The sequence below is a fragment of the Sinocyclocheilus rhinocerous genome, unplaced genomic scaffold (assembly GCF_001515625.1).
Source record: "Sinocyclocheilus rhinocerous isolate Xijiao unplaced genomic scaffold, SAMN03320098_v1.1 scaffold1180, whole genome shotgun sequence".
NCBI classification, from domain to species: Eukaryota; Metazoa; Chordata; class Actinopteri; order Cypriniformes; family Cyprinidae; genus Sinocyclocheilus; species Sinocyclocheilus rhinocerous.
Genome location: NW_015665886.1, coordinates 643,263 through 657,449, shown reverse-complemented (window position 1 = coordinate 657,449; position 14,187 = coordinate 643,263). Strand labels below are relative to the sequence as shown.

Sequence of the window (14,187 nt, the reverse complement as noted above, 5' to 3'; positions counted from 1 at the left end):
TGCTTGGCTATTGTGTAGATATTTAAAGATAGCCATCTTTAAGCTTGACTGTTGAAATGAAATGGTAACACTTTACAATAAGAGCCCATTTGTAACATTAAGATTAATGGAAGCTGTAGAAGTATTGTTCCATTTTAGGGTGTTAATTTCAAACATTTACTATTACTAATACATTTTTTTTTTTATTTGAACGCTTCTTCTGTTAACATTAGTTAATACATTATTAACTAACTTTAATAATCAATATAATAATTAATATTAATATTTTTTTTATTAATTTACAAGGTATGGTTCAGTACTTTTTTTTTTAAAGAGTAAAGCACTATTTTGGTTTTCGTTCAATATCCATTTTAAAAACTATCAGTTGATTAATCGGTAAAATCCAGAATCGGTCGACCTCTAGTTGTGTCTCTCCAAACTTAATAATATTAATAAACTGATATGAAAATGAGTGAAATTTGTATATAAAAAAAGTGTGTGCACATTTGTATAGGTTTCAAGAAAATGTCATTACTTTTAATTTGTTACAGTAAACCTTTTTGAAGATGTTACATAATTAAAAAAAACATCAAACCAACATGAATACGAATAGTACATTGTTAAATACATGAATAAAAATATGTTTTAACTAGGTTTTTTAAAATATATATTTATTTTCTTTATCATGAACATTCTTGTTTGTCATTGACCCTTAAACAAAAAGTGAACTCAGAAATGATTTATTATCAGAAATTATTATCACAGTGCAGTGCACCTTAAATAAGTACAGTATCCTGTCAAATGTATGGTTTATTGCAGAGTTTTGTTTTGATAGGAGTCCAGTGCACTCAAGCTAAGGGCATAATGGTCATAATGCTTTCATCTCATCTCTTATTCATGCCTTTAATGCCATAACTGGATGAAAACAGCAGTACTGAATGTAAGGAAGCCGGTGTCATTACGCATTCAAGTTTTTCCTGTTTGGTCTCTAACCAACAGTGACACACAACATCATGCATGTGGAAAGAAAGCAATGCTGGAATCCCAAAAGACTAAACATTAGCAATATGGAAACATTTCCATGATGTAGGCTCTATGGTTGTGATGGCCTGTGAAAGGCTTCTAGTGTGAGTCCAAAAGTAACTTAAATGTTAACACACAGTAAAATTGCAGCAGACGTGTGAATTACGACTGTCAACCTCCATTTCTGGCTTTATAAGCAGTCAGGGATGCTCAGTGCAGATCGTGTTGCTCTTATTAGTCCCAGCCATCTTGGGTCAAGTCATCAGTTGATGTAGAAGTAGGGTGAGTATTTATGTGTGTTAATGTGGTGTTGGTTTCCGTGACGATAGCATGGCACCAATGACTGATGAGGCCTGGCCTCGTGGGCGACACTTGAGCCTTTCCTGATTTTGACTGGTATGGCACAACGGAACCATCCACTGGTCCATGGTTCATGGTGAGGAGGTTCTTTTTGTGCCGTCTCTCATCGGATCTCTCCAAAGTACATCAACAGTCTTGCTGCCCATCTTGCTATGTGTCTGTCTACATTAGCAGATCCTCTAAGCCTCAGAGGGCTCTTCTTATATTTCCGCACTTTAAAACTTCCCAAGGTCACATCCCGTCCATGCACAAACACTTGGCTGAACAACAGGTCTCAGAGGTGGGCAGAGATCTTTGTTGGCACACTTCACATAAAAGCCACAGACACGTATGTTCAGATGAGCGCTGTAGTTTGTGCCAGGATTGAAAAGGGACATCTTGGTATTTTGGGTCGGGGTGCAGTGGCCTCCCTCCAGTCATACACTGACTGTTCCTCTTGATTCCTCCTATTCAACTTAAGGGAGCAAATGTCACCACATTATGCAGCTTTGTTAACTTGCATAGCAGATGTGGGGACATTTTTAAATACAGTGCACCTAAGGTCACTTCTCGTTAAGGCTGGGTATCGAGTTTGATACTTCTTAGGCACCGACCGAATTGCCTCAATACCATTGAGTATCGAAAAATGTGAGCCAATAAGCATGCAGCATGCTTGATGTGCCTGAATCAAGTGCTTGTGATTGGCTCTGGTGAGGCATCAAGGAAAAACACTAGTTTACGCAGGTTATACCCAGAGACATGGCTCACACGTGAGACTATAGTGTGTAGATGTAAGGCTACGTTTACACTAGTGTGTTTTAAAATGAAAATGAGCCTCGTCCATACTGGAATTTCCACTGGGTTTCAGAAAAGATCTCCATCCCCACTACTCGACGGAAAACACGTGTTGCATGACCATTCATGCACACTGTAGCATCATGCCACAAAACATAATTTATAAGATTTAGACTATGCTTTTACTCAAACCTCACTATAAACCACAGGTGAGTGTTTGTAATAACTTCCGATTGCAATCTAATGTGTGTTTTGGCCATGTAATGTTGTTGAAATGTGCTATTTGTAACCTTTTATATCAAGCTAATCGCTACACCTGCTTAGCATTTGTCATATATAACCCTGTATTGTTATGAGTTGCCAACTATGATATGATTGCTCTGCCTTCACATATGGTTTCAGGAATGCCTGTTAAACAGCTGGCCCATAGCACTGGGACTTAGAATCATTGACGGAACTGTTTGGAGAAAGATAGACATGCGGAGTACAACCAGACAATAGTCCACAACTCGCAGTTCCCTTTGATCCAGTCCCTGCCAAGAGAGCATTCCGGAGCTATGCCACACTCCATTTCTGCCACACTTGTTTTGTCCCATGAGATTCTACGCTACCTTAACACTAGTTTGAAAGCTGTGTTAAGTGTTGCTGGTCTACCGGAGAAGCATTTAATGGCAGCTGTGCCGTCCCACTGGGAGTCAGAGGATGAGCCCCTGGGGAATTGCTGCAGAAGCAGGAAGTGTATCTCCCGCTGTCAATAATGAGATTAATGATGTGACAAAGATGGAACGGTGGAGAATCGGACTGCTGTTAAACGGAATTAGTTGTCAAATTTGGAGACGGGATCAGAGAACATGAGATGACACGGCTTGATAATCCCTAAGAGGATGCAGGGTATCACTGCTGCCCTGTCATAACATTGATGAGGAGCGCAGGGAACATTCCAGAAAGTGTGAAATAAATACTATAGCAGTTGTCACACTATGAGTATCTCCATTTCAGTTCCAGAGAACACGTTAGGACAAGTGGTGCAGCTTGAATGTCTGTACTTCCTTTTTTCCTGTCTTCCTTCCTTTCCCCAGCTTTCTCCCTTCATGTCCTTTTTTAAACATTTATTTTTGGCATTTTTGCCTTTATTTGGACAGGACAGTTTAGAGAGTTGAGAGAAAGTGAAGTAGGAAAGAGAGAAGGGGACGGGTTTGAAAAGGACCACAAGCCAGGACTCGAACTTTGGTCTGCAGAAGAACAACTGCGCTACCTGTCGGAGTGCTGACCACAAGCCTGCTGGGTCTGACCCTTCCCTTTTTTCCTTTTCTTCTTCCTTTCTCTCCTTCCTTCCCAGATTACATTTTCCTTACTTCCTTCTTTCCTTTCATCCTTACTTCTGTCCTGTGAAAAGGACATGATGTGTGGCCAAGTATGGTGCCATACTCAGAATTTGTGCTCTGCATTTCACCCATCCAAGTGCGCACACACACAGCAGTGAGTAGTGAACAAACACACACCCAGAGCAGTCGGCAGACATTTATGCTGTGATGCCCAGGGAGTAGTTGGGGGTTTGGTGTCTTGCTCATGGGTCTCACCTCAATTGTGGTACTGAAGGTGGAAGAGAGCCCTGTACATTCCTACCTACAATTCCTGTATGTACCAAGACTCGAACCCGCAACTTTTGGGTTACAATTGGGTTTCTAATGCACGCACGAATTGCATGTATTCTGACAGTGCTGCACGAACTTGCGGCGGATCTGCTTGTTAACCAGGGTTCAAAGTCCAAAGTGCGAGGAAAATCTGCGCTGAAATCAGTTGCTCAGTCACATTTTTATGAATTTTTACAAGGCATGTGACAATGCGATACGTGCGACGTATTCGTAATGAGACTCATTTATAAATTTGCTGTCAACAAAAAGAAGCATTGAGGACTTCCTGCGCATTTCTGCCAAAATAAAAGTTGACAAAAAGCAAGAACTCCAACATTCATAAATGTTATTGTAATTTTACTGCTGTTCTGTAAAATAAAATAAAAAGTAAGACAATAACAATGATAATAATTACAACAGCCCTGTTAATACATTTATTATAACATACACGCATAGTGTTCAAATTGGGATCTGTAATATTTTCTAATGTTTTAAAAGAAGTCTCTTCTGCTCAGCAAGGCTTTTAATTTTACAGTAAAAAATACATGCCTGATTGAAGAAGGGGGTCTGATCGCCAAAGAATATTATTTATTTTAATATTATTCATTTTAAGTTAAATTGTGCTTTGTTGGTATAATGTCTGCTAGAATGTTAAAAAAATGTTTAGTATTAAATATTTTTAAATTGTTGTTTTGTAATTGATTTTTTTCTTTCAAAAACAAGACAAAACAGTAAAAAGCACATTTTGGCTATTTAATTTATGCAATGGTGAAAAAAATTGTGAAAAAACTTGAAAAACCATGTTCAGTATTCGGCCTTCGGCCCAGTTTCATTGTGTTCGGTTTCGGCTTCGGCCAAGAATTTTCATTTCGGTGCGTCTCTAATTCATTCATTAATTTCCCTCTTTTCTTCCCTCATTCCTTTCCTAATTGTTTCCCTGGCTATATATCTACCCATTACATTTCCGTTTACCTTACAAGCATTCCTTTGCTCGTTTTTTTCCTCAACACCTATCTACCTGTTACATTTCTTCTTTTATTCCTTCCTTCACTCCCTGCTTCCTTCCTACCCATCTACCCAGCTTACTTTGCCTTCCTTCCTTCCTGCTTACCCATCTACCATACTTTGCCTTCCATCCTTTCTTTCTTCCTTCCTGTCTTTCTTTATACGTTACCTTTCCTTCTTTCTTTCCTGCCTATCTACCTATTCTATTTTTCCTTCCTTCCTACTTACCTATACCTACCTACCTACCTTACTTTTCCTTCTTTCCTTCTAACCTATCTGCATACCTTACCCTTCCATCCTTCCTTCCTTCCTTCCTTTGCTTCCATCTTTCCTACCTCTATACCTACCTTACTTTGCCTACCTTTCTTTGATTTCCTCTTGCCTATTTACCTACCTTACTTAGCCTTCCATATTTCCTTTCTTCCTACATACCTACCTTCCTTCCTTCCTTTTTAAATCATTGTTGCAGACCATTTAATCTAATCTATATGCCATTGTTTACTGTTATTTAGCTTTGTAGTCTTATTGTATGTCATGTACAAAGCATCATAAAAACAGACTAACAGGTGAACTAGACTAACTGGCCACTAAATTGGTGGCAGTCATATAATTTCCAAGACTTTCTCTGAATTGTTTGTGTAGTTGTGCTTTTCCAAAAAAGCTTTTCCTTTTAACGTTAACGTCACCACTCAGTTATCCCAAGCACCCCAGCATAAAGTCCAGACTGTAGACCGAAAAATAACATGGGAACCTGTCAGAAAAATGAGTCTGTGTGTGTGACAGAGAGGGATAGATAAAGGTGTGAGCTCGCAGCGCTGAAGCCGAAGTGAGTTGAGTAAATAATCGGCCGTCTGAGGAGCCGCGGGTGTGGGGCTGGCGTGTCAGCAGGCGATGGATGAGTCCCCAGGCCTGATTGTAAAGCCCAGCAGGTTGTGTTGGTTGAGTGAGTCTGTGCCGAGTGGAGTCTCAATCTTCCCTCTAATAGGCCACTGACAGGCCTTTACCACACACATATACACACACTTGCGAGTACACACATCAATAAAATTGTCCTGACAGGGACCACAGCCTCAGCTTTGGTACCTTGCACGCAGTACTACACTAAACTGACTGCACACACACACACAAAGACACGGGTGGCATCAAATCTGTGGCACTATCATTAAACAATAGGTAAGGTGGAACAATACAGCGGAGTGCGTAGTATACGGCTGGCTGTGTAAGACACAAGCTCTCTGACAAGCCATATTTGTCATCCGCTGGGATGCAGGCAGGTCCGACATCTGCGGTACAGATGAGAGGTGTGTGAAAAAGTGACTTTGAGCCAGACAACTAATCTCGCTGCCTCACATACTCGACCCCTTGTCGCAGGCCCACACACAAGTGTGTTTGCTCCCTCGCTTATGCAGTCTGGTAATACACCCCACAGCTCAAACACTCCATCACATAAAGCACACATAAACCCTCATAAAGGGTCTTCTGTATTACACATAGTCGTACAGTCGGACATCCCTCCGCTGTGTGCCATACTGGGCTGAGATTTGATCATTGGTAAATGTTTGTCGAAGATGAATTGCCCGGCTGATACTGAAGTGTGTGTGCGTTTATGGGTCCAGTGATAAATGGAGAAGGGTGCCCTAGAGTAGAAGACGGAAAAATAGGAGGAGGAAGGTTTTCTATTGCGACAGGAAATGTGAGTTTCTTTTGTAACATTATGGAATGGCCATTAAACGCACCCTGGAAAAAGAAGCTGTTCAAATAACCAGGGAGAGGCGTATTACCAAAACAATACATTTGTATTTGCTTTTATTTACGCTTTACTTATTTTGCTTAATTCTTTCTTTCTTTCTTTTTTTCTTTCTGCTTTATTTTTCGTCCTTGCTTCCTTTTTCCTATCTTTTACTCTTCCTTTTACTCTTTTACTCTTACTCTTTTTTTCCTTTCTGTCCATTCATTAATTTATTAATTCCCACCTTTCTTTCTTTTTCTTTCTTTCTTTCTTTCTTTCTTTCTTTCTTTCTTTCTTCTTTCCTTCCTTCCTTCCATCCTTTCCTTTCCTAATTTATTTTATTATTATTCATTCCTATCATTCATTCCTGTCATTTTTCTTTCTTCCTGCTTCACTTTTCTTTCTTTCTTTCTTTCTTTCTTTCTTTGCAATAAATGATTCTTTTAATCCATTTAGTGAAATCATTGTTGCATGTTAGAGAAGCACAACTAAGAATTTACTCTTGCCAAATCTGCGCCGCCTATAGTTAGTTTAAACGGAACTACCATCTGCTTACAAATACAACCTTTTCATAAACAGCTGTAAATGGTTTATTAAAATAAACTTTCAGCCAAAGCATTTCTACTCTGTATTTTTCCTCCACTAACCCTCTCTGATTTTCTTAAAATCTTTAAGTAATTCCATTCTTCCGTTGGCTTGTCTAACATGCGAAATTGTACCTGCTGGGAATAAATCTTTGGGGTTTTTAGCTCTGGTGTACAGCGGCAACGAGCGAAAGCCACCATACCGAGTCCATCTTTTACCTGCATGCATGCATGTCACTTCAGCCCAGCCACTCATAAAGCAACATGATGGATAAATGAATACAGAAAGAAATAAATAAAAGCCACACTTATTCTCTCCCGCACATCCTTTCCTCCGCCTCTCTGATGGATCTGTGAAATGATATAAGGAATAAGACTTAGAGGGAGAGCGAAAGAAGGGGCTGGGGTGGAGAGACAGATATGATTTATTAGGCTGATAAAAATTCAGCCTTTGTTATTCAGTCATTTTTCCATGTGCAGCTTATTAAGGAGCGCACCTGCCAGAGGAAGAGTTTGTGTGCGCCAATGGGTGTATGTCTAAATGTGTGTGTCCCGTGGAGTAGGAAGACTCAGACCTCACAGAACCAGTTTAGATGACACCCTCTGTGTTCAGTGCTGCATTTTCCTGTCTAGCAATGGCTCCCTTTAGACCTGGCATTAATATCATGAGTTTTCAGTGATCAAATCACAATCGATAACACTTAACCACATTAAAAGCCAAGGGTAATTGCACCCAAGACACATTGTGATTGAATCACTGAAACCACAAAATATTTTTTAATCTGTCAAAATGATGGAAAGAATTTCTATCAATATTGTAAATAACATAACTTCTATGTAAACATTGTCCATTTTGCAAATGCAAGTTATCCAGATACAAAACACGTTTATACTAAGTGTAAAAGTGCCAGATGATCGTGTGTGTGTGTGTGTGTGTGTGAAATATGAACAGTATCTATCTCTAGAGTTTATGCAAACCAACTAATGACTTCGTTATAGCTCAAGCAGGCATCATTAGGTGATTAAGCTTTATTGATCAGTGAAGTGACATCTCAACCATTAATTCACTTCTGTGATTTGTCTGTTCCTTTGCAGGACCCTTATCTTTGTCATTGCGAAGCCCGGAATCGCATAGGGTATTCAAAACACGCTACAAGATTGACACACGCAGAGCCCATACAGTCCACCACAACCCTGCTCTTTCCTACAGGGTCAAGAGAGTGCATTCTGCCAGGTAAGTGATGGGTGCTTTTCTGGTGGAGGTGGAAATGACCAGCACTTAATCCACTTCCTGTTTGTCTCCACCTCAACAAAGCTAATTTCAATGGCTTTATTCTATCATAAATTCTGCGTTTGCATGTGTGCGTGCATCCCGCTCACAATCTTAGCCCAGCACAACCAATTACCAGCCTGATTAAAACCTCTCTGTTGACATTCAGTGTCTTTATCAGTGCCTCAGTGCCTTATAAAACATTAAATAACGGCCTGGCCCTTAATAACACCATATAGAACCATAACTAACTGCCTCATCACCGCTGATAATGACAGAGAGAAGGTGCCGCTCGTCATGGTAATCTATTACTGGAACCATAATATTACACCATAAAGATGTTCTACGGGATGGCCCACAGGGAAGTCACTGAGACAGAAGCTTTTAATGGTGCCTTGAAATAGTTTTTTTTATATGACAAAATTAAGTCTCAACTTTTAACTTGAGTGCTGGGTTTTTAGATCACTGTGTCATATGCCAGCCTGGTCTCATTATTTATACGTAGGTATTAGTACGTAATGTTTTCAAGGAGAAAATGTACATTTTTGTACGGTTTTTTTCTGTTGCTGAAATTTACAATTTGATGTGTTACAACATTTAAAACGTAAAATTTGCTACATATTTTTAGCTAAAAAAAACAAAATATTTATTAATCTTTTATATCATTAAGATATTTGTATCCATGCGTTTTTTATCATTTTAATGATAAGCGATTTAGATTTTTATACCCTGTCAATATTATATGTTTAAATGATGTAAACATGTCAGCATTGTATGTTTAGATGCTGTATTGTATGTTTCAGTGTCTGTGAAAACGTAAGTAAATGTACGTTTTGTAGAACCACATTTTACGTAAAATACATAAAAATTATCATGAGATCACGTTGTATATGGAAGACTTGAGCTCAACGGTCAAAGACATATTCTAGCACATTTTTAGATGGATAAACAATCTAAAATGCCGGGTTCAGACTACACAATATTTTTGTCCGTCACGATAGTCACCGTGTCAGATTACACGATTTTGACTCCTAAACTCTTGTCGTGTCATGGACAAGAAACATGTCAGACTACACATTGCTTCCCGACCATTCATCGCGTGCCGTCTTTAACGCGCGTGATGTCATCGAGAAGGCGGAACTAGAGACTGACTTCTGAAAACAAGAGTGTAAACATTGCTGAAGCGCTTCCGCTATAGTTCGCCAGCATTTTTCTTTCTTTGTTCTGTCGTGGTAGTCCCTCGATGACACATCATACAGGCAGGAGTACTGTTGCCACAGCTCCACGAACCTTTCCTCCATCTCATAATTCAGCCTAGCAGCACCATCATCTCTCTTTCGTTTTGCCATGTTTGAAACCTGTCTTTTGAAAGAGCTGCTGTGCTGCTATTGGTCAACGTCACCAATGTGACAGAACTCGTCGTGGACGGCGAAAAAAAAAATTAAACATGCTAGTCTTTGTCGTGATGTCGTGAAGCATCGCAGAGGCGGAATCGGTTGTTGTCCACTATGACACACTACACGTGCTGAAACGATGGAATCTTGCGTCTCGACGCCCATTGTCGTTTACGAATCCCCACGACACCCTACGTCAAGCAAATCGTGGCAAAATCGGGCTAAAATCGTGTCGTCTGAACCGGGCATAAGTGATATGCAAAAAAACAGATCAACAGAAGGTTGTATTTATGTTTCAGTGACAGTTAACAGCTTTCCCTGTTAAATCTGTGGCCTAGCAGCATATACATGCCCCAATGTTGATACAATGGTGTTAGTGCAAGAGGCAGAGGTTCAGATTCAAATGACAAACAACTTTTTTCCCCTTATGTGCAGTCTAGCAGTTTGTGTGCAAAAGAGAATGGCTGTTGCACAATATGAGGCGTCTAGTTCCCCAGTGTGGTTATGTTCACACAGAACAAGCCTTTAAAGCAAAATTAAGAGAGGTTGGAAAGCTTCTAAGTTGTAAATGCTTATAGAAAGACAGAGAGAAGGAAGAGGGGTCACTGCTGTGTCTGTATGGCATTAGCTTTAGTCTGATAGGAGGCCACTGAGAAATCCTATTCACTTTAAGGTGTAAATGAAGCACTCATGCGTATGGGTGTAAATTTTTTATTCCCCCTCTTATCTACAGAGTTAAAATGATCTTCATAAATCCCCCTGCTGTGTGGGCCTGGCTTAGCCATGTATAAAAAAAGAGAGTGTGGATTAAAGGTGTTATATGTTAAGAAGTGTGCCACATTAAACAAAATAACCTTCTCTTTTATCTCTCTTTGCTCTCTTAGTGAGGATTGCTTTACACTGCCTTGAGTGGATAGTGCTTAACAAAATCACTTATTTTTGGTCCTTTCAAGCAGGTTCGGTGCATGATATCACTTTGAGTATCTGATTGGCTGCTTAAGCAGCTGTAACTTTGTGTTACTGGAGAGAGAGGAAGTTGGGGGAGCTGATCTATTTATGTCCATTGGTTTTAAATATATTAATGTAGTTATCCCTGTTCATATCATATGAGCTGATAATAGTTTCTTGAGGGTAATTTCATTATGTGTTTATCTTAACCTTTTTTGCTACTTTTGCTCATTGTTCGCATTTAGGATGGGCATGTTTCCTTAGATATGATCAAACCATGAAAATATGTATATATTTTTACTTAAACATATGTTTTTGAATTTTACATAGCAAGGAAACATAATGCTATGCCAGATTTAGTAAAACTACTGGTATATGTCATCACGTGGTGTTTGAGAACATTTTGGTCGACAGACATGTAACAGCTGCTCTTGAAATAGATGATTAACAGGTCTACAGGTCAGACTCTCATCTGAGCTCATTACTGAAGAGATGCTGACATTTTGACCTCAGTGGCCTGCACACAAGTATACAACACGGTTTATGTATAGTTTGATTAGATTTGTGTGTGTGTGTGTAACTAAGCGTGTGTATATATGTGTGTGTGTGTGTGTGTGACTAAGCTTGTGTGTGTGTGTGTGTGTGTGTGTAACTGAGCTTGTGTGTGTGTGTGTGTGTGTGTGTAACTGAGCTTCTAGCTCTTTTCATCTGTAATTTATTCTGTAATTAAATCTTTACACTGTCTTACATGACACAAATGTTTGTACAAATGTTTGTGTATTCTCTCTCTAAAAGGTAATTAAAAAATGCACTGTACACTTTTTATATGTATCCAGATTTTGCCCTAAAATCTCAAATAGTATTTGTCACCAACTAAAATATTTGATATTATGCAACATAGTAATCTAAAGTGTTACTGATTTTTGCAAGTTTGTGTGCAGGTCAGTGATACTTGATTCATGTAATTTAGATTTGCTAGGGCAGTGCTTTCTGATTTTTAATGGATAAGCGAGTTTTGAGTTTGTGTTTGTGGGGCTTCATTTGTGTAATGCAGATTTTGTGAGACGCGTGCTTGGCTTCAGACTGCCTTTGAGCTGTGGTGACTTACCGCCATTCATTTAGCTGCCTGCAATAAATATTGATTCATCAAGGGATTTTCAATTTGAACCTCTGTGACGCATTGTGAAATATTACAAGAGATGGAGGGAAATGAGAAAGAGAGAAAGATAGCATGGGGGGAGAGGAGATAAGGGAAGATTTTTAACGATCCATCTCTCTTTCATTCATTCATTTGTTGGTGATGCTTATTTTTAGAGTATTTTAGAGTATGGCCATCTGCCACATTCTTATTATATTTACACATTTGGCAGACATTACATTTAAGCTTTTGTCTGAAGCGACTTATGGTGCATTCAAGATATGCTTTTTACCAGTGCATGCACTTCCTGGGAATCGAACCTGTAATGTTGTCACTGTGCTATAAAGAACGGATGCACAACGTGCTTAAAAAAAGCCACAATGCCAAGAGTCTCTCCGTATTAGTTAGTTAGGAAACACACACAGATGGCCGATCACAGTCCACCACCCAAGAGCTCAAGCTGAAGAAGCGCGGAGCCCCTCTCCGTCTCACACTTGAGCAGACAGACGCGGGGCTCTTTAGCCCCTCACCCTTCCGTGCAGTGACCCGGCGTCCGACGCAGCGAGCTGGAGAGGGGTGGGAGTGTGTAGTCAGCAGTGCGGCTGTGTCTGGTGATTGAGTGTTCGAGGGGACTGAGTGGGGGAGGAAAGGCCCTCGTAAATCCCCAGCAGCCACCAGAAAATAGATATAATCTCAACATTAACTACATTAATAGTAGCAGGAGTTGAATTAAGAAAGCCGTAAAGCATGGACGCCTGGGCATAAATTACACGAGTCCGTGCGCACACACACACATACATACACAGACACACGCATACAAACTGCGTCCTCCCATTGCATGCTCTCTGTTTTGTTCTTTCTTTTCTAGATTTTCTCATTTATTACTGTGAATGTAGAGTTTGTCTTTTTTGTTCTTGGACTTGGCTCGCCAGACCACCTCTTAAGATCATCTCTTATTTCTCTTGATATTTTAAACATGAATATTAATTAATTTATATGATTAATATTGATATTAATAATGATTCATATAATATTATCAATATTCATATATTATTTAAATTAATAAAATGTGCATTAAAACAAAATATTTCTGATATTGATATTTCTTGTCATCATAAATAATAAGTTTGTTATTATATTAACATTTTTATATTAACAATGATTCTAATATTATTATCAATATCAGTATAGTTCATTCATACTGTATTATTAAAATTAATTAAAATGTACGTTAAAAAACTTAATTATACTGAATTAATGTGCTGTATGTATGTAATGTAATGTATCACCCAAGCTGCATTCATTTGAGTAAAAAAGAAAATGAAAAATGAAATAATGTGAAATATTATTACAATTTAAAATAACAGTTTTCTATTTTAATTATTTCTAAATAATAATTAATAATTCATATAATATTATTTAAACCAATTAAAATGTACATTAAAATAAAATACTTGTGATAATATCTCTTGATCACAGTTTTTAATAATATATTATTTTATTAGTAGTAATATTATTGATAATAAAGATTCATATAATATTAGCAACATTTACATATTACATGATTGAAGTTAATTAATAAATGCACATTAAAATACTTCATTAATACTTGATTAATTAAACTCAATTAATTTGTTGCTATTACATTCAGCTGTATATCCGTTTTAAATTTTTTTAATAATAATACACAGAAAGTGAGCAATAGACTTTTAATCAAAGCAGCCATAATCATAATCTTGATTAATATTTCACTCTAGCATTCATTTTAGGACACACATTCATACATTTACTGTACTGTGTATGAAGCCAGATTTCTTGCTGCTGTTTCCTTGAACTCTAACACTGTTCATGTCTGAGAAACAACAAAAAACAATCATAATCTTCACCTTTTATTTTCTTTGGTCGACGTACTCTCACACGTGCGGTCATGCACTCTCTCAGTGTGGGTGGAGCGGCCCGAGTGGCCCTCATCAGGTTTAGTGCTCTGGTATTGATCAGCACAGGATATGCTGCAGCACTGCTCCCCTCTCCTCTCTTCTTCACCACCTCTCCATTCATCTCATCCACCCATCCTGGGAGAGAAGGGAGGGGAGCACAAGGGAGAACAGGAGGAACAAGAGAGGTGAATTGAGAATGCTGAAGGACAGGGTAGAGCAATAGAGCTTAAGAGTTCAGGTATTAACACTCAGAAATGTTTGACTGGTAATACAGTGTTGAGATATAATGTTTTATGAGATATAAAACAGAGCATGAGCCTGGAAATGTAGTTGATAAAAATGTTGAAAATGATGACCTGGGTGGAAATACCCTAAATGTTTTACTCATTTATGTATAAAAAAAAAATATATA

The 14,187-nt window shown here is 38.6% G+C and overlaps 1 protein-coding gene across 2 annotated transcripts in view; it reads left to right on the top strand.

Moving 5' to 3' along the window:
- The window catches only part of LOC107731631 (zinc finger CCCH domain-containing protein 3-like), an 82,032-nt gene that overhangs the window by 36,882 nt on the left and 30,963 nt on the right, over window positions 1–14,187 (top strand). For both annotated transcript variants that reach the window (XM_016542766.1, XM_016542767.1), the window contains exon 4: window positions 8,184–8,322. In XM_016542766.1, the coding sequence (XP_016398252.1) occupies window positions 8,184–8,322 (139 nt within the window). The remainder of the gene's footprint in view (window positions 1–8,183; window positions 8,323–14,187) is intronic.